Source organism: Mugil cephalus, chromosome 4 (genome assembly GCF_022458985.1).
Source record: "Mugil cephalus isolate CIBA_MC_2020 chromosome 4, CIBA_Mcephalus_1.1, whole genome shotgun sequence".
NCBI lineage: Eukaryota > Metazoa > Chordata > Actinopteri > Mugiliformes > Mugilidae > Mugil > Mugil cephalus.
In genome coordinates this window covers 26,140,075-26,167,418 of record NC_061773.1, presented here as the reverse complement: position 1 = coordinate 26,167,418, position 27,344 = coordinate 26,140,075, and the positions used below count along the sequence as shown (strand labels likewise).

Below are 27,344 nucleotides of genomic sequence, written 5' to 3'. Positions count from 1 at the left end.
AAGAGGTGCAAAATTAAGTAGGTTTACAAGTTCATTTCAAGGCCAAATGAGGACTCATCTGTTTAGAAACGTTTTCTGTCTAAGAAACACATGAAGTTAGTGAATATATCTGGTTTACAAAACTAGTTTTGATTTACACTCACTTCAGTCAAGTATAGAAGCTGTATAATGAAAAATATTGGCTACAGAAAATACTGGATGGGAAAAACAATGATATAAGCAAAATGGAAAACTTAATCGTCTACCAATCTACTCTACTCCTCTCACAGTGCAGATGTGACCCAGGTGCAAAACGCAGTTTGTTGCACTGTGATACTATTCAAACTATTAATGCTTCATATGGACTATTTCTCATAACCTGGAAGGTTAGATGAGCTTGGAGGTGGGGATATTTCTATGGGTTGTTTTTGTTGTGCTTGGGGATAAAATAAACTGAATATACTAAAAGAACTGTGAAACCAATGCATTCAAAAGATTGTTGGTTATTTCTGTTAAATATTGATCTGTTGTTTATTTTGGTAAACATCTTTAAAACCGGGCTTATATCTTCTGACAACTAGACTCTTTAACTAGATAAAACGTTTGACATATCTGTCATATTTTCCATCATATTTGCCACACAGAGCGTATTTGTGGAGTGTTTTTGTGACACTGAAACCTACCTGCTGCTGTTGGTCAGCAGCTCCGTCCCACGACTCCAGAACAAGCTGGGCTTCGGCGCCGCCCGAGGGCGACACTCGATCTTCACCTTCCCCCCTCTGGCAGCCGGGATCAACTTCCTCACTGGATTCAACCTGAAATCTGGAGCCTGAACTGGAAGGAAGAATGTTAACGTATTAAACCAGTTCAAGGTTACATTTGTACAGTACGTTTTTAGATACAACACGACCCTTTCAGTGAGAAAACCTCCCCCCTACCTTGGACCCGGAGCTCGGCCGAGGAGTAGATGGTGCCGTGCTTGTTTTCAGCCACACACTGGTACATCCCAGAATCCTCCAGCGCTAAGTTACTGATCTTGAGATGAGCTCCGTTCACTTCCACGCGGTCCTGGAGGTGGGGGAATTAAGAAGTAACAGCACATAGAGAATGAAGGAAGGAAGAGTGTCAAAGAAAGTCCCATATCTGTGTCATTAAACAAATATACAGCTATGTTGTTATTGTATTATTTTTCAGATTTAATCAACAAACATATGCACGTTTTGTCAACCTAACAAAGTTAATAAATGAATATTCAGTCTGATATACGACGATGTAATGTGTGTATTGGTTTGTATGATGTGTTTTTCACGGCAATTTTTGTTTTAAGAAAATAAATAAATTAATTAATAAATAATTAAATTACTGGTGTTGTGAACAAGAGAAATAGCAGAGAAATAGTGGAGAGAGACCAGGAAATGAGCGTCCATTTCCTCCAGTATGTAGTGAATTTGTTCATGCACATGTTGAGGGAAAAAGTCAGTTTTTTCCATATCATACACTTCCTCAACAATTGCAATCCATTCCTCTTTTGATGGGGACTGTTTTGATAGCTTTTTTACTGGCTACTAGCATTATTTTAATCAAATATTTATCGGTAACATTAATTGTGGGGAAAATATTACCAAGATAAATTGTGCAAAAATTATGATTAATGTCATAGCCTACTATTGATTTAATTTCCTCCACTATTTCTCGCCAATAGGATCATAGAACTGAACATTCCCAGAAAATATGAACATGATTACGTGGTTTGCCTTTTTGATGCTGTCTGATTTTTGGGGCAGCAATCGATATTTATTTATTTATTGTTGTTTTTTTACATGTTTAAACCTCTTCTTTCGACACACATCTTTATTCTTCTAATCCTACTTCTTTCCCATTTAACTAACATCTAAGCAATCCTGACATGTTTTTAACTTCCTGAATCACTAAATATTCTGTACTGGTAGGACAGGGTGGTCATCCTGGGAAATATGAGGTCTGTGGGTTGAGTGAGGAGCTCAGGGAGGGAGTTTATCAAGTGTGAAGGGTTTGTGGACCATGTTTTGATCATTCCTTTTACATAATAATATATTTATTATAATAACTAAAACGCTTGAACACGCATCAGTATTATATAATATCTATAACTACCTAAAATTATCCTTCAAAATTATTTGACGTGTATTTTAGTGTTTTAATTTGACCTAACCAACTTGAAGGGGGTGGAGCTTATGACCTGTACTGCAGTCAGACACCAGGGGGAGCTCTACTGGCTTTGACTTCACTTTGGAAGAGCAGTCACGCCGTTTGTATTTATATGGTCTATGTTCCCATCCCTTTTTAAGGGTAATAGCGAATAGAAAGAATATTTCCATGCAACTTTGTGTGGAGGTAATAATATGTTACATGTGATAGTCAGTACGTTTACATGCATGTATAGAAGAAGAATTATTGCCTTAATCTGACTTTTAATTGGACAACTTAAGTGCATGTTAATATGTAACTCTGACTAAATTCAGAGTTCTCTTTATCCGATTAAGACACCAAGATAATGTGACTGGAGATCGATTTTCATCTGCATGTACGGACAGCAACATCGTATCTGCACCAGAGGTAGCGCACACATTACGTACTAGTACTATTATCCATCTGGTTGAAAAACGCCCCCTAGTGTGGAGGAGGAGGACATGTTCCCGTCAATTATTCAATTTTCTCCGTTGCATGTAAACTGGGACAAGGACCACATTCAGAAAGTCGAATTTAGAGTTAACTTGATTAAGCCGAGTGTCTCCATGTGTTACCTGTGTGGTGAGAGGCTGTCCGTTGCGTAGCCAACGTATAGAGGGTCGTGGTTTCCCAGCAGCCACACAGCTCCAGTGAAGCTTCGAGCTGATCTCCACCTCTGAGTCGCTCATAACCTGCAACCACTCTGGCTGAGCTGGAGAAATCAAATGAAAATAGTTTAAAGCGGATTTAAAGCGCTGACGGAGATAAAACACCACAGAGAACAGCGAGTGCTTTGCTGCATGTTTGTGTCACCTTGAACGTTGATGCGTCCCTGGTATGCGTCACTCCCCTCCGAGTTGTACGCTTCACACTCGTAAATACCCTCGTCGTCAAAGGAGAGTTCGGGCAGGATCAGGGTGGGACCGTCCACAGAGGAGCCGGCCTTAGACGGCATCAAACCATCCACCTTCCTCCATCGTATCTTTGGGACCGGACTGTGAGATGAGGGAATAGAAACCAAAGTAACACACTTAAAGTAAATAAAAAAAATAATAATAAAAAAACACATCATGCAGTAATTTCAGAGGTGAACTTACTTTCCATAAGCAAAGCACTCTAACTGGGTGGTGTGTCCAGCGAGGGCGTAGGTCTCTCCAGGGAACCGCACCTTAATACTCGGTAACGACTTCCTGGGATTGACTGAAATAATATGAATCAGTGAATATTCTGATTAAATCCCGTTTATATTCTTGTTACATTATCAGTATCACATTTTAACAGTGGAAAGATTCATTTGAATTTGAATTTTAAATTTGTTCTGTGTGGATCCACTGAAAAGTTCTATAAACACCAACAACCTCTTATAACAAAGTTTGAATACGTGAACTGTATTTCGCTTTTTTTAAAAATAAAAGGTCATTTTGTGGATTTATTTTTATTTTTTAAGCCTGTACATGTGTTGCTCTATATATGTGTAATCTTCATTTACGTACATGGAGTTATGAATTATTTATTTATTTATAGATAAAGATGCTCAATTTGTTTGTTTTTTTCTTTTAATTTTTTTAAATTTTTCTTATTATTTTTAATTTATTTATTTATCTATTTATTTTATTTTAGGGAGGTTAACAATGGGTGAAGGGGGGAGACAAACAGGGTGGGGAAACCCAACGCCATTTTTTCACTGTAGAAATGACGTGTTAAGTAAATTTGTTTAAAGTAGAATAAAAAAAGAAAAAAAAAATAGTCCTATTATTGTTGTCCGCCCATTAAACTACTGGCAAGATGCACATAGCTGCAGCGTGTCTCAGAAGGTGGAATGCATAATTTATTAACTGCAGGTTTTGTCGCCCTACGTTGGCGCTTTCATTATTTTACTCTCATTTCTTAGAAGACTTAGCTTTCCTACCGTCTGGGAGCACGGTGATCTGGTTGGCCTTGCTGAACGTGCTCTTGGTGCTGATGTCCATGTGGATGGTGGTGAAGCAGAAGTAGTTCCCGGTGTCATTCGGCTCGGCTCTGGCCAGGTACAGGTTCCCCGTCACCTGCGACACAAACCAGCGCTCGTCGTCCTTCTTGATAAAGTTCGGAAATTCATTGATAAACCAGCGATAAGACAGAGCTGAAGGGGAGAAATAAAAAAGAATTTTTAGGGATTATATCCAGGTTGTAGTGTGGATAAGAAACCATGAAGTAAAGGAAAGGAGGGAGGTACCTGGGTAATGTTGAGGAGGCTGACAGGCCAAGAAGGTTCCTACGCCCTCATACGCTGTTTGAGGGCTCCTGCTGTCTGAAGGAAAGTCATGGAGGTCTACACAAAACATGTAAATTAAAACAAAGCAGAGAGATTATTATCACATACGATAATACAACAATAACACACTGACGCTCCAAAGGTCTGTTCTCACTCACAGCCAAATTTGAGATTAGCTGCTCTGCTGATGATGGTTCCACAGCGGTTTATGGCCAAACACTGGTACGAACCGGAGTCGCGAACAGACTCAGGGCTGCTAATCACCAAGGTCCCAGCGACAAGGGTGTACCGGTCCGAACCCAGCGGGACCTCGGTGCCGTTCAACAGCCATCTGCAAGACACGAGACGCAGCAGCAAAGAGGTTAAAAACAGTCACAGGATAACTTGTAATTACAGTATTTGTCTCTTTAACAAGGACGTGGTCATAGAAAACACACATGCTAACGAGATACGCTACGTGAGGCTAAGGATTTAATTATTTAAGTTCTTCTTCAGAAGAAAGGAGAAATAAATGGAGAAGAAACCAAGTGAAAAAAAGACAAATGAATAATCCAAAGGTAAATTAGTAAAGAGCAGTGGAAGAGGAAGCCTGTAAGAGAGTGTTACAACATAAGCTCCAGTCTGATCACGTAACATAATGACATTTGCAAAGACGGAAACTCTAAAGCAGGGGCGTAAAACATAAGTTCCAGGGTCCAATCTGGCCCACATTGAATTTGCAAAAATTACAATGAAGATATTAGCTGAAAATTTTAGATAAAATAAGAAACTGAACTTGCACCTCTTAAGAAATTTAATTCATTACATGTAACTGTCCTTTTTTTGTTACGTTAAAGCAAAGGGAAACATTTGGAGTTGTCGTTATTTACAAGTTAATAAGCTGTTGTGTTACTGTATGTGGCCCCTGAACTAAAATGAGTTGGTCGTAACCTACGTACGCAGCCTCGTCCAGAGTCATCAGCTGAGTTTACATGGAGCCAAATATTCTGATTACAATTGATTCAGAATCCCAAATATTCCATATAAACACCTCATTGAGAATAAACAGGCCCAGACCGAATTACATTTAATTTGGGGTAGAATATTCCTTTTCCCAAACTGATCTAAAGTCATGTAAACGTTCGAGTGACGCTTCTCAACTGGAGAGTTTTTAATAACAACTCTGAAAGAACTAGACATTATCACACAATTAGAAAAAAAATATAGAAACAACAGAAATATTGAACTGTTTAAAAAGGGTTCAGGATATAATGAAGAGCGGAACAAATCCAGAACCACTGGAAAACCATGAAGACTATAAACTATAAGACTATAAACACAATAGCCTGGTTTTACATTAGCCTGGTTTTACATTAGTCTGGTAAAACCGAAACAGTACGAAACACCATCGTGGCAAATTGAGATTAATAGTGTATTTTTCTCTACTTTTTCTCATTAAAACTGTTAAATATTTCTATAAATCTCTTGTGGTCTTGTTTCATCACTGTATTTCTAGTAAACTCAAATTATCTGTTCCATTTACAGTTTGTGTAACTTACATAACCTAAATTTAGTTTAGTTTTTTATTCCATCTCACACCTCACACACTGATAAACACTGATATCCACATTGTTTTTTTTTTTGTTTTTTTTTTAATTTATCAATGTTTATTATGAAGAAATTCCTTAAATGTTGCGTAGCTGTGATATCTCTGTTTTGTCATGGCTTAAGACAACACTGTCGTCTTTGTGAAGCAGCTTCTGTGTGTGTTTGTGTGTTTGTTACGCACCTATAGGAGGCGGCTGGACTGGCTCTGGCCTGGCAGCTGAGAGTAACTTTCCCTTCAGTCAGACCCTCGGGATAAATCGTGCTACTTGGCTGTTCTTCAAACACAGGTCCACTGTCGTGACCTGACACGCACACATCTCCACCTGGACAAAAAAAAATAATAAATATAAAGATTTGTCCTCAAGCTGCAGGTATAGTATTTGTGGAAAGTTGAGTCCTGGCCTGATAATGTCTGCAAACACTGCAATAAATCATGCAGATGCTTAAATATCAATGAAAAGCAAAGTGACCAGAGACCAGAATAAAGGACAGAGACACCAGAGACAATGAGAACTGAATAATGTTACCACCGAAGTTCTTTTACTACACAAAAAGAGCTAAAAGTTCATTAATTATCATCACCAACGAGTGTTAAAGAGCAACTCACCAACGGCCTCCTTCAGGATAACTGAGCTGAGGATGAGCAGACGCAGCAAGAGCGCCATCGTCTGGACAGGAAAAAGACCTGCAGCCAAGATGGAAACCGGTTCCAATCGTCTCAGAGTAAGAGACGTTCACACTGTGCAGAAAAGAGGACGAGACGATTCATGAAAACCCAGACATCAGCAAACTAAGGTAAGATATTAACACTTTGAATAGAACTGTGTTTTAGGTTTAGATAAACTGCAAAAAAAAGTATTACTACAAAGAAACTAAACATTCTTATATTCAATCAAATCATTTTGTATTAAGAAAATAAATCTGCCAGTGGGTTGAGCTTTTTTTTTATTCCTAAAATAAGCACAAAGTTCTTGTCTCTGAACAAAATATAAGATGCATTTCTTTAATACAAGGATTTTTTTGCTTTCTTGAAATTCCTTATTTTTGCAGCGCAGGTCAGATTTTAAAAGAGTTATTTATTTTATGTCTTATAGTTAAACCCTGGACCCCGTTTTAGCCCTAAAACCTGATAGAAAAAGCACAACTATGAGCGAGAAGCGGCGCATAAAAGGAAGAGTAAAAGCTGGAGAACCAAAATTATAAAGAGAGAAGAGGTGAGAAGAAGAGATCAGTGCATCATATAATGGAAGAGCAGAGACAGGAAACACATTTAATGTTCTGATTTAATAAAGGTTCTTACTGAAGGATGAGAGAGATTAACACCATTAATAAATCTAATAAGACAACGATACCTTTCTTTCTTCTGCTGTGAAGGAAGTTGTAAAACTGCGACTAAATGATAAATGAAGACATTTTGTTTCTCACCACAAACGGCTGAATAAATGAGGTTAATTACAGGGAAGTGAACCAGACACAAGATGAGACGGTGAAGGTGAGAAAGAAAAACAGAACATCAGGTCTCATCATTAAGAAGCAAACAAAGGTTAAAAAATTAAGTCTGCAAAATTATTTCCAGGTTTTTGGTGCCCATTTTCATTATTTAATGCTTGAAGGTTAAAAATGCTGAAGGCGTGTTTAATGCTTAAATAATAATAACGTCCAAAAAATGTAACTTTTAAAAAATAGAACCAGGTCACAAAGGTTGAGATCTACTCTGCAAACTACTAGGACTCAAAACATTTATAGTTTTAATGGCTCATCTGCATGTGCTTTTTTTTATTTGAAGATAAGTCAAATAAAAAATAAAATAAATAAGGAGGAGAATCATTAATTTGAGGATGATTCCATAAGTTTGTGAAACTTCAAACTCTTAATGACTCATTCTTTCACACATGTGCTGGTGTTTTCTGAAGGTGGACGGTGAACGATAACAAGTTTCATCCTTTTATAATGTGTCCTTCAGTGTTTCTTTACATTTCCTACATTAGTAGCCAGTCATTCATTTGTTAAACTGCTCCAGACATCAACAGTTGTGTATTAGCAGTGACTCTATGACTGCGTGACATTAACACTAAAAAAGGCAAACACACAGTAACACAATGATCTTATACAAACAGAAACAACAGAGAAACTTGTCAGTGATAAATTGTTATTTTTCCAGATGCAGCTGATATTTACATTAACTCTGGTCGACAAATATGTTCTTTTCTTGAATAACAAAGCCAAACAAACACAAAAATAAAAAACTATTCATGAATCCAAAGGAACTCACACACGTCGGTTCCACTTATTGCAGCTTTCTTTCTCTATTAATACGTTCTACATTAAGGAGCAGATAAACTGTACGTTTGTACAAGTTTCTCTCACCTCCACAGACACTGGCTCAGTTAATCCACCCTGATGGATTTGTTTCATTCTTTTAATGTATTTTAATTGATTAATCATCACAGACACTCAGACACAGTGTGACAACTGAGTCACAATAATTAAAAACAGTTCAAAAAGTCCATGAAATATCTGCACGTAGAATAAGATCATGAGTTTTTATTTTCCAGTCCGTCATTAAATTACCTTAATGATGCTAATATTGGATTTAGCATCATCACGGTAATTTAATGACATAGCAACAAGTAGCAGCCGCATGTGCATGAAAACTAAACATGATGCTTTTGAGACATGACTTTCTATTTACAAATGTATGTAAGATTAAATAAAGTATTAGAGAATTTAAGTTAGTCTAGTTGACGTTACGTATGGAGTCGGGAGGAGGAGACGCTGCCGGGAACAATAGAAAAAACTCAAGGCCAGACGTTATTAGAGCACGGTGGAGTAAATTAGACCCTGATGGGCCACCGTACCATTAACAATGCATGGGAACGCCTGCTGGCTCATGCACTCAGCTACAGATGCAGCTATTTCAGGGCACTTTTCTTCTCCACCACCGTTCAGCACTTATTTAACTCCGTGTAAGTTCCTTCACTTTTCCCTTCCTTCCTCAGATTCATGTGCTCTGACGTCAGACTGAGCAGAAAAAGAGGACAATTAATGAAAAATCAGAGTCCGGTAAAAAGCTTTGCAGCAATGACATCAGTGAACTAAGGTACTGACACAGTCTGGATTAATAATAACAACGATGTTTACGATTTCTTCTGTCCTCACAAGGAATCAAATCTTAAATCTTACATAAACATTCAAATACCTTATCAACCAGTAGGACTTTACTCGGGAATAAGAATACATTAAATGTATAAATAAACAAAATAAGGGTGGATTAATGATCTATCACTATCGGCCACACTTGTGTTCTGTCTCCATACATGTTTTTTTTTTTTTTCCAAAGCACACAGCAAACAGACATAATGAGCTACGTAATTACTATGAGCACATTATTTTAACATTTTTAACAGCATTTATATAATAAAAAAAGCAGAAAGGGAGCGTTAGCCAGCGCTGGTAAAGAAAAGAAAGTGGAGTCACACACTCGTAGCTCTGATGTTGAAAAACAGGATTATTTTGCTCTGTAAAACTCTTGAATTTGTATTTTGTATGTGAAAAATGTTTCATAATTATATGACATCAACGTCTGTGTTTGGTTCATGAGTTTTGAAGTCAGACACACCTGCACCGATTTAAACCCTCGGTTACGTCGTAAAATAAGCCTGTTTTTCCACATCGGAGCTACGAGTGTCGACTCCTCTTTCTCTCCTTTAACAGCGTTCACATAGGAACGAAGCTTTTTAATACGTATCAGTGTCCGAACACTTTAATCAACACTTTTCTCCGGCACCAGTAGTTTACAAACTACAAACTATGCGATGCCAATAAAGACCAAAGTGACAATATTCAGAGTAAAAGTGTGTGTGTGTGTGTGTGGGCGTTAATTTATTAATACACTGAAGCCGCCTCCAATCAGTCTGAGTGCTGCAATAAAATCTAACAGCTCTGCACATCTTGAATTGAGAAGCTGGTTTTAGGAACAATTTGCAGATAAAGCACAGGCCACTGATACTCAACATTTAAATCCTTATTAATGCTGGAATGGAAACTCCAGGATTTATGAACTACACTGAATAAACTGACTGTGTCTGTGTCTCTGCACAGTCGTGATGATGACTACGAGCAGAAGGAATTTCTCCTTTATCTCCACATCTACACAGTCTGACACTCGGACCAGCGGCGTCTTCAGAGGGGACTGTGGCTCACGTCTTTTGGGGACGGAGGTGACGACCTCCCCCCCCGTTAGAGCACAAAGAGCCGCTCAGTGCGCTGGACACATATATCTACAGATCTGCCACGTCTGAGGAGACGTCTAGTGACGGCTTCATCGCTGCCTTACAACTCAAAGACTGCAACATGAACCGTAAATGCAGCCTCATCCATTCAGCCGACGGATCAATGGCAGCTTTCACGTGGAGACGTGAGAAGGATGAGTGGGATACAGGATGTAGGGATGGAATAAAAGATAAATGAAGCGCGTAGCAGCCGTATTTCATTTTAGAGCCTGTTTCCTCTAGAACAGAACTGAACTATCTTCTTTCATTTTTAGTTTTTATGTTGTGAATAACTCAATATAATAATGTTCCCTTTATTAAAGTCACTGTCCTGAGATAAGAGACATGATCTTAATGACCTGATACACACAGATGTTTACACATTAATGTAGAAACGTTGCCTCCGTAAACGTTCCTCTGGGTTTTATATGGGACAGCTGTAGTTCTTTGAACCAATCACAGCTCTGTAAATGCAGCATGATGCAATATGTCATTTTCTTCTGATTTCATTAATAAAAGTCTTTATAGGATTCAACACATTTTCTCCAAACAAAAAAATTCAGGCGAAACCAACAACTTCTTATTTTTTTTTTAACTGTGTGCCAACTTTGATCACTCAAGAACAAAACCACTGATTTTTGTGATATATATAGAAACGTCAGAGTCTTGTCTTTTAAAAGAGACCAAGACCATGAATGAGCTCCAAAATGTTCATGAACAGCATTCAGTCCTAAATACAAGTCTACAGCACAGACACATCTTTAGCCAATATTTTGTATTGTATAAAAAGCAAATACAAATATTTGTACGTAAGATTTTCTTTTGTAAAATCCATGATAATGAACTGGAACAGTGTCAAGGTTTTCGGGAGAAGTGAGGACGAGATGAGGCTAAAGGGTTCGAGACAAAATGCAACAAAAGGCTCTGCAGAAACGGCAGTAAAATCCCAAATGAAGAAACAACAGGAGACAACGTGGATGGATAACGCGATGACAAAAACAATGTGACAGACAACAAATGGAAAGGCGGGTTTTATATATACACACCGGGGTGGAGGGGTGAACTAAGAAAAATAAAACAGGAAATATAAAACAGATCAGCTTCATCAAACGCTGCTTTCAGCCTCCAACATCCTAAAACAGAACCTGCACTGAGCATTTCACACTAAAAAAAGGAACAATTTTCTTTTTATACACATGCAAATATGACTGTGCACAAAAATAAGCTGGACACAAAGACGAATAAAAATGTATTCATGCTGCAGCTTTTTAAAGTGAAGCTCCATCTAATAATTCAAAAAGGAGCCTGGTTGTTGTGCGTCTCTGATCTCTGGACGTCTTCATGTCCACGCCACCCTGAACGCATCATTCTCCAACCTGCCTATTACAGCTCTTCTATTCAACCACTAACTCAGCTGTGATCCAACAACATCTTTATGTCCTTAAGCTCGTTTTATATACTCATCATCATTATAACCAATATTTACACTAATGTTGTTCAATAACTCCTGTTTTATTTGTACGTGACTACTTATATATTATACATTTATTGGACTGTGGAGTCACTATATCCAATGCTCCTAATACGAGCAATAACTCACATGTTCACTTATACTTGTACATATTTTCATATTTTTATTGTAGGAGCTGCTGTAACGAAAAGTAATTTCCCCCTGGGATCAGTAAAGGAGTTGTAGTAGTAAAGTCTGGTTCTGATCACGATCAGATTCTTGGTGTGCATTTATGTTTATCTTGTTCCTCTCTATTTTTCTGTCTCTACCCAGTCGGCTTTCGGCAGATGACGGTTTCTTCCTGTTAAAATGTCACGTTTCAGGTTTTCTAAAGTGTCTTGAGACTATTTTTTATTGATTCTACATAAATAAAATTGAACTGAAGTAAATAAATTGACTGTTTCAAACTGTTTTAAACACAAATGTAAATTGCTCAGATTTTGTCATTGAAATATTTCATTGAAATATTTCTAGCTTCAGGACGGGATTAAACCATTAGCTACAGAATGATTTACCTGCAGACAGGTGCTAGAAGCCTGTGCATGGCTGTCAAGTAAAGTGAAGTAGTTTCTTCGTCATTATAGAAGGAAATTGTACAACATACTACATGGTCTGATGGTGGGATGGTCCTGATCTGCTACCAACCTGACCCATCTCTTTTAGGGGTGGGAGGAAACCGGAGTTCCCGGAGTAAACCCACACAACTCCACACAGAAAACACCCTGAGAACCAAACCCTCCAGGATCTGAACCCTGGACCTTCTGGCTGTGAGTGCAGCTACAAACTGTGCCAACGTGCTGGTAACCAGATGATAAGATATGTACAGACTGTAGAAGCACGTTAATGTAACACCAAGAAACAACATGTAAAAGTGAGGTAAACACATGTATATAAATAATAATTCCTTGGTAATGAAATAATTCCACCCTCTCATTCTTTATATAATTAAATGATAAATAAATGATTGTGGTTTTGCTGCAAACCCTTTGTGCGGTAGGTTCACACATTGAAGCCGTAGCCTTCCACTCATCAGAGACCACGAACCAGGAGGATAAACCTGAGCAACGATTGACTTTTACAAACTAGTGCCTTTAACTATCGTGAACATAGAGGATCGTGACACAATGCGTGGAAATAACACTCATATAATAATATAATAATAATAATACTGTTTGCAGATGTCTTGTTTTATAACTACGTGATGCACACTACACTACAACGGACATTAACTTGACAGATCTGAATGAAAAAAAAAAACACAGGAGGAGGAAAATGGGCATTTGTCTGTAGACACAGTTACGTTACTGCGTCAAAAACGCGCTACTGATAACGCACAAAAGTCGCTCTGAAAACGCAGCGCGTTTTGCAGCAAACGAGCGGCGGATCCGCAGAAAGGAAGACGGGAGAGGTGATGGTTTGTTTACCTTGCCGAGATGCGGATTCTCTCCAACCAGCAGCAGAAAGCAGCGATGCGGATCCTCGGATGGTGCGCAAGAGGCGGGATGGAGCCGAGCGACGGATAATAAAATAATAATAATAAAAAAATACACCTTCCCTGTTTCCTCTTCCGCTGTTATCTCGCTCTGTCCGCAATGAAATTCTTTAGAAGCCGTGTTCAAGGACGGACCAGCCTCTCGTCATCCCTCTCTGTGATTTATTTCTCCACCCACATCCTCCTTTCGCTCGTTCACCTTCTGGTTCTTCTCACCATAGTCAAGTTCACTCTTAAATTAGAGAGCGACACTTCCGCCTCCTTAACGTTTCACTCAGTACATAATAATATAAAAATACATTTTAACTCAGCACTGGGCTGCCTGTCTTTATTTTATTTATTGTTTTTATATCAAAAAATAAAATAAAAACAGAAAAAAATACAATATACTATATACACAGTATTTACAGGAATTAAAAAAGTGAATTAAAGTAAATGAATACAAAAAAAAAAAAAAAAAAATGGAAAGGCCCCACACGGGACTTCTGTTGGAGACAGGCTTGTCCAAAAATCCAGCTATATTTGAGAGCGGTGACTTCTGAGATTAACAAAATATTGGGGGTGAAGCTAGATTTCTCTTTTGTTACTTCCTATACTACCCAAGGATAAATACTGAAGATACTTTTGGCGAATAGTAGAAACACTGAAACGTGAAAATGGTTGCAGACCCCTCCAAAATTAGACCAGTGGCTAAAAATAAATCTGCAATGTGGAGAGATTTATCTTTTTTTAAGACTTGAATTGGAGAAATGTACTGAACACTGGGGAAAAACGGATTGTGTGTGCACATTGCACAGAATACTAAATAGTATGACGCAACACCACGATGCATGTATGAAACACACTGTAATGTTTTTTTGTTGTTTTTTCACCTGTTGTGTCGCCCATGATGATCTCATGTTCTTTGTTTTCTGATATTCAAAACAAAATAAAAAAGCTGAAAAATAATAATAAAAAAAAGGCCCCACATATCCCACAGCTTTTATTTTGAAGGCAACATCTACTCACATCCGGTGATGTCTCCCCCTTCCGCGTTGTTGACGCTGCTTCTACGCTGCGTCCCCCTTTTGTTGTGCGCGCTCGGCTGCTTGGAAGTGAAGCATGGAGGCGGCAGGTGTTGCCCCCCTCCCCTCCCTCCCCCCTCCTTCCCTCCCTCCCCCCTCCCCTCCCCTCTATCCCCTGGGGACCAGCGGGGAGAAAGCGGCCCCTGCATTTAAGCAGTGAGGTGATCTCACACACAGGCTACTCACACAGTGTCCTTATATGTTTTAATATTTTAAATTTATCCTTTTTCTCTGAGTGGAGCCTTATTATCTTTGCTGGTTTTTAAAAAATAAACCTGTAACTCTGTGACGTAACCACCGTCGCTATTGAACTGAATCTGTTTACGTTGGTATTTTTCATTAGCACTTTACACTTTAATTATTTTATTTAGGCATTAATGAATGCAAATATCCTTACACCATTCTAACTAGGAATCGCATGTATTTACAGAACACTAACCAACACTTCACACTAGGAGTGTTTTGTGTAGTGTTTGTGTGTTTTGTCTAATGCTTGTAGCGTGGTGTCCTAGGCTTCTTTTGTATTTTTATGTTTTTGGACGATAGATGGAAATTATCTTTCTGCTAAATCTGGTGCACACATCTATTCACGTCCATTGTCCATAAACGTAATAAAAACAACAATAAAGCAAAACTACACCAACTATGAACTGGAAAAATAATAAATAAATAAATACTAATTAAATGTATCCAGAAACTCACTGTTTATTGGCCTCACTGAAAGAAGGTTCTGGGTTCATTGTTCATTTTACATTGTTGTTTGTCTCTGTGTTAACCCTGAGACAGACTGGAGACCTGCTACAGAAAATAAATGAATGAATGAATGAATGAAAACAGGCCGTAGCTAATGATTAAATATCAACTAGATGCTTCACGATGTCTTATTTTGCATGATATCATTTTTAAAGTATTTTAAGCTCATTTCCGTTAATAAACAGGAACCAAAAACCAATTCTATTTATCTATTTGAATATAAACATTTCTTTAAATTTAACGTTAAATGATGACATTTCATTGTATGTATCCAAAAAGCATTTTTAAAAAAGCAACTGGACTTGAAGAGTTTTTTGAGAAGACTCATCTGAGTATTTTCTTCAGCTCTGAGGGATTTATTGAGGTTTAAATAGGAAACTCTGTGGGTAAAAAACTGATTTCCATTAACGGCTAAATACTATTATAGTATGTGATGACTACATATTCATATTTCACAGTCATTACATACGTCTATGAGTCACTGTAAAAATCTAACACGGGATTTAATCAAATAAATTTAGTAGCTGTAATTTAGCTTTTGTCAACTTGTTGTTTACATTAAAAATATGTTTGCAGAGATTTGGAATAAAAATAAAAGAATTGGACCAACTCATTATTTATAAGTTCACATTTGGACAAATCTAAATTCGTACGTATTCAGACTCTTTAGTAGAAAACTAAAGGATGCACATGAGATAAAGATTATTCAGATCAAGATTAGATTATTTGAATGGATGTAGTTACAAACTGACCTGGTTTGAACATATGCTGCTTTCTTTGATACTGAATAGTTGGTGTCATCATGTCGAGATCTAAACAGGGGGAAAAAAAGTTTTTAATGTCTGTCCAATGATTCATTTTGAAAATAAAATAAAACTTTAGTAATAAGTGAAATGTATCTGGTATGAAATGAATAAGATCCTGATTGGTTTCGGTTTAAGGAAACAGAACCAGGATCATCAGTTCTGGCTGCTCCTCACTTTAAATATCCCTGATCAGCTTTGCCTCCTCATCATTCTCCATCCCGCTCTGCTGTTCCTCCTCTTTATGAAGCCACAGGCTGCCTGAAAAATAGAGCTAAAAACGTTTTCTTGAAATCCCTTCAGTGACATTTAGCTCCACACCGATGCATCCCAGGCTTTTATTCTTGGTTGGACTTAGAGGACACTAGTGCAGAGGCTGGTTCACCTCTTCCGCCCCATAGTCAACCCCATTTCCAATCTTATTCCCAAATTTCCAATTCCAAACACCAATTGCAATCCAACACTAATTGCTAATAATCTGTGCTCACACTGTTCCAGGTAATAAAATCCTATTTTCAGACTCCTTCCTTAGTTTCTGCAACTAAACCCACAGTTGTTGTCTGTAGATATTTTATCCATCATCAGCCTCTTGCATCCTCCGACATTAGTCACTCATTCCAAATAAGAGCATCATCCTCGGCTTCCACCCGTTTGAAAACCTGGTAACATCGTCCTCGAGCTTCGCTTCAGCCTCATGACACAAAGTTCACCACCCTCCATCTGAAGATCATCTTTCCTTTCCATCCTTCACATATTTTAACTTTGTAGTTCCACTGATTCCCTTCTGCATCTATTAAAGCGTCGTCTTGTTAATGACTCTAATTAATGGTTTTATAATCTGACTGTGGGTCTTGGAAAGTCGACGTATCACTGTATTAAAATACTTCATCATCGCTGCATGAAACAAGGTTACAGATAAACTTTCTATCGTTTACTACCTGAAGAAATAATCATCAGTTTCGCGTCACTGCTCATGTAATTAATATAAATTTCCCTTGTGTATTTGCTGCTTCCATTGTGTGTTTGGTTTGGCTGCGTAGACGCACCAACATCAGCCCTGCCAAGTGTTTTTTCCTCCCTCCCCCACCTCCCAAACACCACTGCAGCGTCTGGCCCCTGAGCTCCAACTCATCCCGTTCATTGTGTCATTTCAGGACTGAACGCAGACACAAGTCAGACACAAGTCAGACGCCGGCCTCCACAAATCACCTGCTGTCACTTATCGTCTTCACTTGGCAGGTTGTAGTGTGTGTGTGTGTGTGTGTGTGTGTGTGTGTGTGTGTGTGTGTGTGTGTGTGTGTGTGTGTGTGTGTGTGTGTGGTTTCCATATAGTTATGCACGAACAAATCAACTGAACATGTCACCTAATGAAATATCACAGTGACGAATAGATGGTCGGGTGGTGTCAGTGTGGAGATGTACTGCTCTGCACTAGGGCCAAATCCTCCTTCCCGACCTAAACTCATTAATGGAATGAATTCTTATTTCTGCTTACGACCTAAAACAAGCTTTTATGTTTATGTGTAACATTTGATTCATTTTTCTTTGTGTCGTCGACACATAAAAGAAAGAACAAGTTGCATAAGTTTCCAACAACAATATAAAAACGGTTCAGTAAAGACAGACTTTTCTTGTCCTGTTCCCTCTGCATCAGGTTATAACACACACACGAGTATTAATAATAATAATAATAATAAAATCGGTGTAAACGAGCCTCTATATTGTTCCATATTCTAATATACATATATTTTTCACAATTGTTAGCTGTTCATTTAAAAACAGTTTTTTATTTAGAAAAAAAAATCATGTTACTCATTAGACTGTTTTCAATCTACAGATTTTTTTTTTTGAGTCTTCACTAGAACAGACCTCGGTGCAAATCTGTCACTGGTTTTCAAGTAAAAAAAAAAAAAGACCACAGGAACTCCACAGAGAGATGAATTCATCGTGTGGTTTTAAACTGAACCTTTATTGTCAGTCAGGGGCTTAGTCACGTCTGGAATATGTATGAATGTGTGCGTCAGTAGTTGTCAGTCTGTGACTGTAAAGCGCTTTGAGTACCAACAAGTAGAAAAGTACTGTAGAAATATGACTCCATTGACCATGAGACCATGACCTGCTACCATTAAAAACAACCAGGGCATGTTTAGTGGACAGTCAGAGCACTAATAAAGTTGCTGCTATAGAGACAAAGTGACATGAAACTGTTGTTCTTGTGCTGGTGCGTTGTCTGGTTTAATTATCATGAACAAGTTGGAGAATCATCTGTTTACGTACGATCAGTCAGTGATTCCCAACATTCTCCAAGCTTCATAAATTTACTCTCTTTCAGTCAACAGTGACTAAAACGTTGACTTACATGATGCCTTCATGAAAACTCAAAATTTCTATATTCTAACTCTACAATTTCAGACCTCATGACATCATAGCGTTCACAGTTTTGTATGTTTGTATATTTTGGAAACAGTGATTTCTGAGTCTGACAACTCAGAGCTCATTTTCCCCAAGTTGTCCTGAATGCAGCATCAGCTGCAGCTGGAAATCAACCAAACTTCCCAACACCCACCCCCACCCTTCTTCTGATTGGCTAGGGATGTTAGTTTGAAGAGGAAAAGGCTGTGTTTCTCTCGTTCCACCGTCAGATGAACTCAGTTGACTGATCGTATCTGTAAATAACCCTCAATAGCCCACTGGTTAAAAACTGGTGAAACAGGTAAAACACAGGGGTGCAGACCCCACGTTAGGAACCACATGGGTCCAACCTGTGGTCTGCCCCCCCCCTTTGCTGGGATAAGTCATGAACATTGGGAAGAACCACAGCTCTGAAGATCAAATTTGGTGCAGAACCAATATTAGTCAACGGCAGTGAAACACCTCAGTGTTGCAGTTCAGGATCAGGACACACACGCTCCCAGTGATTATAATAGTAATAAATTATTCTTCATTTTTAACATTTTCCACAAAGTTGAAGCAGAACCTAGGGTGGCTATGCCTTAAAGGAAATTAATATAGAGAAAAGCCTACAAATGGCAAAAATAACACCAAAGTAATATGAGTTTTACTTTCCAGATTTAGGCTGTGACATCTTAAAGCCTCCGGCGTCGTCTTCATGTAGCTGGCAAAGTATTCACAATCCACAAAACCTAAATATCGCAATAAAAAACTGGTAATGGAAACATTTAGAAAAAACCTCTCAAATACCTCTGTGTTTTAGTGATATGTGAGAGGTTTTTACGCTGCCACGAGGAGAGAGAATTATAGGACACTGAGAGTTGAAGAGAGTTACAGCTCATCAGCGAAACACATTTCAATGGAAACACGTAATTCCACATTAATGATATTTCAGAAATATCGCTTTTATTTTATTTTGCAAAAAAACTAATGGAAACACAGCTAGAGGTGGTTTGAAGAAGAAGGTTTTATAAAGCAGCCTTCAGACTGAAACACTAGCAAATTGTTATTTGAATAAAAATGACCACAACTCTCTAACCAAAGTCATTTAAGTTGCCATTTTCAGAGGGAAGATTTATCATTTATCATTTCAGTCTCAGGCGTGTAGAGAAGCAGGAAGGTGAGCACCACGGTAAGAAATCAGAGAGATGTGTAGAATTATTTCCACCTCTTCTTTAAGTCATTCTCTCATCCAAAAGTGGCCTCACCATCGCTGGGACCCTGCATCGATTACCCCCGTCCACCAGAGTTCATGTTTTACAGTATATCAAGCTCCTCAGTACTGAATGACGCCTCCACCAGACTGAGCTCTCCCCTAAGGCTGCGCCCATCTGTTGGTAAAAGCAGCACAATCAATACCGCTGTTGTGAATGACGTCTTAAAGGCTGCTAAGAAACTGGAGAGGCTCTATCAGTGCAGACCTGGAGCTGTCACCCCTGTGGGATATCACTCTTCATCCTGCTCCACCGGAGACAGACTCAACAAACCCACACAAGGTTAATGGTGGAATCTTAGAGGTAGCCTCATTTTGTGTAATCGTCAAGTTGATATTTGCTTTATTTTATACTGCTGAGTCCTCTGGAAGAAAATCTACAGAGTAATAGAGTAATAAACCTTTATCTCATGCTGTGACATTGGTTCACTGCAAAAAGACACCAGCTCAGTAAGTTTCTATTCTATTAATGTGCTGTAAAAATCCAATCCAACTTTAAAACAACCACAGAATAAATTTAAAAGATTATATAGATATAAAACAATAAATAAAACAAATAACTACTCGCACAAGACATGAATACAAGATAAATTAAATAGACATAAAAGATCAGTAAAAACAGCTGTGAAATAAGATGAGATAATGAGATAAAACAATAATATGAAATGAAAATCAAATCAAATCAACGTCTTACAGGGTGTCAGCGGCCGGGGAGAAGAGATGAGTTTTAAAAAGAGATTTAAAAAACAGACCAGGAAGTAGCCCGTCTTCCTTCTCATTTTATTGGTTGCCACAGAGAAAGCATGGACCCGTCTGAGCTTCAGGTTAGTTTTTAGCTCCCAGTTGATCAGCTGACCTGAGGGAGCGGGTGGGAAAATTAAAACGAATCCTAAAATGTATGGGCCACCAGTGGAGTGAGGCCCATACAGGCTGCGCAGCAGTGTTTTTGTATGATCTGAAGACGGTTGATGGAGGACCCACTAACCCACCACATAAAGTGCACCACAGTCGTCCCGCCGGGTGGAGACGAAGGCGTGGATTTACTGTGGTGCTGCCTCGAGAGAACTGGTTTTATTTTGGCGAGCTGCCTGCCTTAGTACGAAAAAGCTTGATTTCTTTTCAACTGTCTTGATCTGATTGACTAATCTGAGATCAGAGTCCACCTTAACTCCCAAGTTAGTGATAATAATAATAATAAATAAATTCTCAGTCTTTGTTAGCTATTTATTAAAATTTGTGCTCATGTGCTACGTTCACTTACATCCTGTGCATCTCCTGGGGGGCTAAGCCTCCCCTGTCCTTAAAACCTAGTGACGCCCCTGAGTGGAAGAAACCTGGAGTCAACTGAGAACTGTAGAGTGGAGAAAGTGGAACAGGTGAGGTGGGCGTGGGGGGTCCTAGACTGGGACCTGAGACAGGAAGAACCCTGGAGAACTGAGTTCTTGCTGACTTTTTGACTTTTTGTTAATTTCCGAATCCACGTTTCGTTTGATGAGCTTTAAAATAGTTTAACTTTTTCCATGCGTCCTCTCATTTGTTTGTAATATTTGTTTCACTTTCACTCATTTATATTTTTAATATCATATTTTACATTTGCAGCATGCGTGGCTATAGTCACAGTGAATTAACCCTGGGGGAGAAACATTAAATGACTGTAGCAAATGAAACGTACAATATAAATGATTAAAAAAAGATCACATCAAATCTTCCCCTTATTAATAAATAATGATGAGTTTCAAACTCCGCCCCCTGTCGTGTTGATTCTCCTCCAGCTCCTCCATTCAGACCCAGCTAGACAGCCAGTATACGGAGAAATTCCCAGCTGGGACCAAATGTTTGGGCTGGATGTCTGCTCTGCTCGGTGAGGCACTGGCAGCCATGCGGCACAGAGGAAGGGGGGGGGACTACAAGATGAAGCTTATTCTTTATCATTTATTACTATGAACTACTTTCTTACTTTCTAAATGAAGTCCATTAGGTCAGAATAAAATCTAATTGTGTCCATAACTTATGTGACTGTTGCAGAATTATTTATAAAGCACTTTAAAACAACCACAGAGTCACAAGGCGCTGTACAGAAGAATAAATACAGTAAATAATAATAGAGACAATAAATAAGAGACATGACAACGTTCACAAGGTAAAAATATAAGTGAAATAAATTTAAAGACATGAAAGATAAAATAAATAATAACAGCTATACATCTCTAGATTAAGCTGAAATAATAAAATAAAATGAAAATATACCTATACTTTAATTTGAGTTGTTCTGGTATTTATTTATTTATTTATCTCCATTATTAAGTAAAGACTTGCCGAGGCATAGACCACCCAGTCTACAAGTTATCAGGATGCATGTGCATGTATGTAAAGTAAATTTAATAACTGAAACAAATAATTAATAAGTAATATTAGTAACTGTTTTTTTTTAATAATACATTGAGTCAGGCATTTAGTTTATAATTGTTATTATTCATGATGTTGACAATTGTAATGGAGATTCAGTAAATCATTGCTAAAAATGCTAAAGCTGCTAAAAATTAGATTTTACGTTATAACTGTTTGATTTTAGGACAAAAAACAGAAAAACTTAAATTTCTAAAGACGTAAACATTTCAGAACAGTCAGGTAGAATGTGAAGTTGACAGTAAATGCTGTGTGTATTAATGGTGGAACAACCAATATGTGATGAAAGTGGAGTCGACGTCAACTGGTCGATGACGTCACATATAAAAACACAGTAGAAATGATGAATAATGAAGCCTATGCTCTTGACCTGAATACATGTTATAGCATCTCACATAACTCAAGCTACAGAGGCTTTTCTGCAAGTTAATTGAAGCTTGAACACAAACTACTGTCGACGTAGACCACGTCAACACCATAAACACTGTCAGTGTGACACTTCTACAACAGTATGTACATGGTGCATTCACTGACATCAAGGACAAAAAAACACGCTCAAAAAACACGTTCTACAACCGCAGCAACAATGTCAACTAAAGGAACACAACAGAACTATGTGTGTTAAACAACACCATGAAGCCTTTTCCATGTAAAGCAGCTACAGGTGTAATCACTTTACACAATTCGACGTTTGATGAACTGCTGCTATTTCGCTGCAATGACCCACTGGACTCCTCACTTGTCCTCTAGGAGGTGTTCGTGTCGTTATTATCGTCATGTGATCAGCGACTAGTCGACTTCCTGCTACTAAAAGCGTCACGTTACAGCAGTAAACTAGTCAGTACAAACCCTAGTGTGTCGATTGTCATAGATTTGATGTGCTTTACGTTTCAGGGACACTGTGCCTCTGTTCCTGTTGTTACATTTAAAAATACTGAGCATTATAAGTTTTCACTGGTGCACACATTTTATATTTTACACGGCTACACGTTGGCAACAGCAGCCTCTGAGATCAGACTTAAAGTTTCCAGTTGAATGAAAGGATGAGTACTGTTGCAGTTGTCGTTGGTTGCTATTTCAGAAAAACCATTTACGTATTCCAGACACTGCAGGAGACAGCAAAGGGGATCGGGGTGGGGGGGGCACGGGGGTAGATGGGTGGGGTTTCCCCCTCCGTGATATGAGCTAATGGCTGTCCACTGGCATCTGGCTACTGTGTACATGCAGCTCATTAAAGAGTCACTGAGTACTCCCCGAGAAAGACGGGGGGGGGGGGGGTGTATAATGTACAGTAAGATGACAGCAGCATCAGACAAGCTCGGTTTCCCCCCTTCACTGGGATAAAGTCTCACATTGATTTTTTTTGCAGAATTGGCTGTTTGTTTCTCATTTTGACTCAAAGGACACGACATTAGAGACATTTTCATCTTTTAATTTTAATAAACTATTCAAAATCATTGACTGGACTAAAAATATGTAAGAATAGACTATTACTGTTATTTATAAATAGGAAAAACAAATGATAATAATAAAGAATAATAAAGAAAAATAAAGTTTAAAGTTAGAATAAATAGTAACTAAAAGAGACAGTTTGTATTGAAATTTCAGGATCTGGTACAACTCAAAATAATCTACAAAGTTTTATGAGGCAGAGGGTTGAAAAAATATAATTTAAGAGGCAACTTTAATCTACTTCTTACTTCCTTCTTTTATTCCTTCTTTACTTGCTTCTTTACGTCTTTAATTCCTTCCTTCTTTGCGTTCTTAATTCCTTCTATTCTTCTTTACTTATTTCTTTATTTCCTTGCTTCCTTTTTTACTTCCTTCCTTCCTTCTTTGCTTCCATCCTTCCTTCTTTCTTATTTACATCCTTGCTTCCTTCTTCACTTCCTCCCTTGCTTCCTTCTTTACTTCTTTCTTTACTTCCTTCCTTCCTTCCTTCCTTGCTCCTTTACTTCCTAGTTTTCCAGCTAGTTGCTCACTGACCTAATAAAAGAGTCTGATTTGACTGAGGTGTGTTTAGTGAAAGTTCAGTGAAATCCTGGCTGCTGTTCCAGGTCAAATCCATCTCTACGTCCAGCTCATTGTTTTACCGAACAAAAGAATATGATAATTGTGAAGGGCCAAAAATATAAATGCAGAAAAGGGCGACAGAGGGCGGGGTCTGGTTGAGGGGTGAAGAAAGGGAACAGATGGACAATGGGAAATAAATTACTGCCACAACAGGAGGAAGACCTCAGCATCCTTTTCTTAAGCTGAGGACACCGTGTCAACGTAAAAGATGGAAGCGACAAGGTGACAGTGATAGAAAAGAAACTCAGCAGGGGTCGAGACGAGGCTGGGGAGATAAGTCATACTGCAGAAAGTGTGATTTAAATGTCTCAAGTTCGCAGCAGTGAAAAGTATAATTAAGTGATCATGATTTGGTCATTTGAATAAATGACAGGTATATGAAAACCAACTAAACATTAACACTGTGGTATTAACTTTAGAACATTTTTCTCTTTATGAAATGTTAGAATATTTTCACTCTGTTTCTATTACCTTGTGATTTTGTGTCCTGCTCTACTTCCTGTTTGTGATTCCCTCTGTTGTTTTCTCCTTACGTGTTCTTCTCTCAGTAGTTTGTACCTCATTAAGGATCATTTAAGGTACCGTGGGACAAAGAGTTGACAGGGAAAAGGAATTTATATTCATGCGCTCGTCAGTCTGGTCTGGTTTGCTCTGGAACGACCAATGGATTTTAAACCCGATATTGAATTAATTAATTAAGTTGTGTGTTTTTATATAAATTTGGGATTAGCAGAGGAGAAAAAACATCCAAGCAAATGTTAACTTCCAGACGACTGCAGCAGCAGAGTCAGACGCTACATTCACCAGATGGACGTATGCTCATTATTTTCAGTTCATCACAGAGAAGCATACGAAGAACATTATAGTTAAGTTCACTTTGAAACCAAACGATCTCTGTACCTCATGAAATAACACAAGTAATTTAAGAAACACGTAGCGTTGTGCCAACTTTCTTTAGGTGTTTGGTTACAGTATACGGTAGCAGCTTCTAGTAATATTGATTTCAGTATGAACACACCTAAATTTACAGTATCTCTTTCACAATATGTATTGAGCCATGAGCCATAACTGCTCCATTACACTGTACTGTTGTTAGCGTTAGCCGAGCTTAGTCATAATGTCATTACACATCACCTGGTTGTGTAAATGAGCTACACTGAATGCAATAAGAACATAAAATCCATATTTCCAGTTATTTTTGGTGAAATTAAGTTAAAATTAATGTAAAGCCTTACAATTCAAAGACAGTAATATTATAATTGAACGAATTACTTTGAAATTACATTACGAGTAATAAGCAATGCATATGAAGTAATGCTTTTGAAGTAACGCCCAACACTTGGAACAACTCCACCCAAACACTAGTCGGCGCTGTGTCTTTTCTACCTGTCGGGTTAATTTTTGCTTCTACTTCCTGCTTCACTTTCAACAGTTGAGACTGAAATTCTGCAAAAATGTCACCGAAGACGAGTCGTACAAATGTTTGTATCTCTGAATCTCCTCAGTTAACCTTTCCTCGATGTGTTCTATCATTATTTATCTAAAACATTTAGGGAAGGTGCGCGAGTTAGGGTCTGCACGGACTGATGCAGAAGCCTAAATGTCCTATTAGCCTTTACGTGTTTATATGCTCTCCCTGTGTCAAGTCGTCTGTTGAGTTACCTGCTCGTTCGTTTACTCTCGTGTTTCTGGTTTTCTCCAGCTTCCTCCCACTGTCCAGAACAGGTATCGGCAAACCACGCCGACGGAGCCGCATGCGGCTTCTTATTCCTTCTGCTGCGGCGAGTGGTGCGGAGCAATAACGCTGATCAAAGTCGTTCACCTTTTCACTGCCTCGGCAAATATTCACACAATGGCGAACGAGCGAGAGCTACGCAACAACTGAATGACATTGATTGCCACACCACTCACACTAATGGTTGTAACATCAACCAAAAACAATGAACTCCCACAGTGCATTGCGGCACAGACACTCCTTGCCAGAGCTATAGAGTAAAAGGTAGAGTTTTACTCTATAGCTCTGCTCCTTGCTATCGAGTATTTAATTTAAATGTATTTTATTTTAGTTAGTTTAGCTTTTTAAATATAATTCAAAATTTGAATCTATGGTGGTATTGTAACATTAAAAAAAAATGTGTTTAATTTTTTTGTCGCTCAAAATACGTCACAACTGCCGATGTGCGACCCCTAGAGGTAAAAACTATATATATGCAGTGTTATGTTCAACTTACTTTGTTTTCGGAGATCAAAATGTTTTAGTGTGCATAAATAAAATTTCGATTTCTCTGTAGCATTTCTTTCATTTCATAAATGCAACACTATATTTTTTTTTTATACATAGACTTAGCATAGAGGTAAAAACGATATATGCAGTGTTATCTTAATTTTAGATGTCAAAGGGGTTTTGAGGGTCCCAGTGTTTTCTTTTCTGTGGGAAATGGGTCCAAATGGGTCTTTGACTGCTGAAGGTTCCCGACCCCTGGTCCAGAGATGCTCATTAGGTTCATTGGTGATTCTAAATTGGCTGTAGGTGTGAGTTTGAATGGTTGTTTAGGTCTATAGACTGGAGACTTGTCCAGGGTTTCTCAAGTAATATGAGGTTGGACAACTGTCTTCAAACCGGGAGCCTCTTTCCTCATCTCTTTCCGTCTGACCAAACACCCTCAGCAACATTTATTTCTGACAGATTAATCCTGTGGCAGTTTAGTGCTTTCAGACCTCCACCACCACCTTCAAATTACTGCCACTGTGACATATGAAAATTAATGACTTTACATGTTGTGCTGTGGGACAGTTTATTCTTCTGCCTGTGACTAATGAACAGCATGTGACAAATAACACAGATTAATGGCTCAAAGGTGGCCCAGTGCCTTCATAAACAGTGAGCAGCTCATGTCCAGCTAATCTTGTTTCCAAATGCTGGATCGATTGTCTTGTTGGACCAGGTTGGACAGGGGTGCAGTGGATTTTAAACAAATGGATGACACACACCGGACAGCTAATAGACTGATTGGAATGAAACACAGATGAATGATCTGCTGTGAGACTGAGATTTATAGAAGCATTTCACAGATTAAAACATGACAAATGATGGCAGCAACAGGAAATACCTCATGAGCAGTACCAGGCATTGTTTTCTTTTAGAAACTAAAATCTACTAAGAATGATGTGTTCAGGTTATGAGACAACCTCTGGCACTGAGCGATGACGCCCATGTGCAAGTGCAAAAAACTGCAGTTCATCGAGTGGCCACTAGAGGCTCCAAAAGGGAGAAAATCTT

The 27,344-nt window shown here is 38.4% G+C and overlaps 1 protein-coding gene across 1 annotated transcript in view; it reads right to left on the bottom strand.

The window, feature by feature from the left end:
- The window catches only part of cntn2 (contactin 2), a 28,327-nt gene extending 14,806 nt beyond the window's left edge, over positions 1–13,521 (bottom strand). The window contains 11 exon segments of the mRNA XM_047584280.1: positions 663–813; positions 918–1,047; positions 2,763–2,899; positions 3,001–3,182; positions 3,285–3,387; positions 4,097–4,309; positions 4,403–4,498; positions 4,600–4,772; positions 6,210–6,351; positions 6,636–6,713; positions 13,234–13,521. Of these exon segments, the coding sequence (XP_047440236.1) occupies positions 663–813; positions 918–1,047; positions 2,763–2,899; positions 3,001–3,182; positions 3,285–3,387; positions 4,097–4,309; positions 4,403–4,498; positions 4,600–4,772; positions 6,210–6,351; positions 6,636–6,693 (1,385 nt within the window). The 5' untranslated portion in view covers positions 6,694–6,713; positions 13,234–13,521.
- Positions 13,522–27,344: the final 13,823 nt, after the last annotated feature.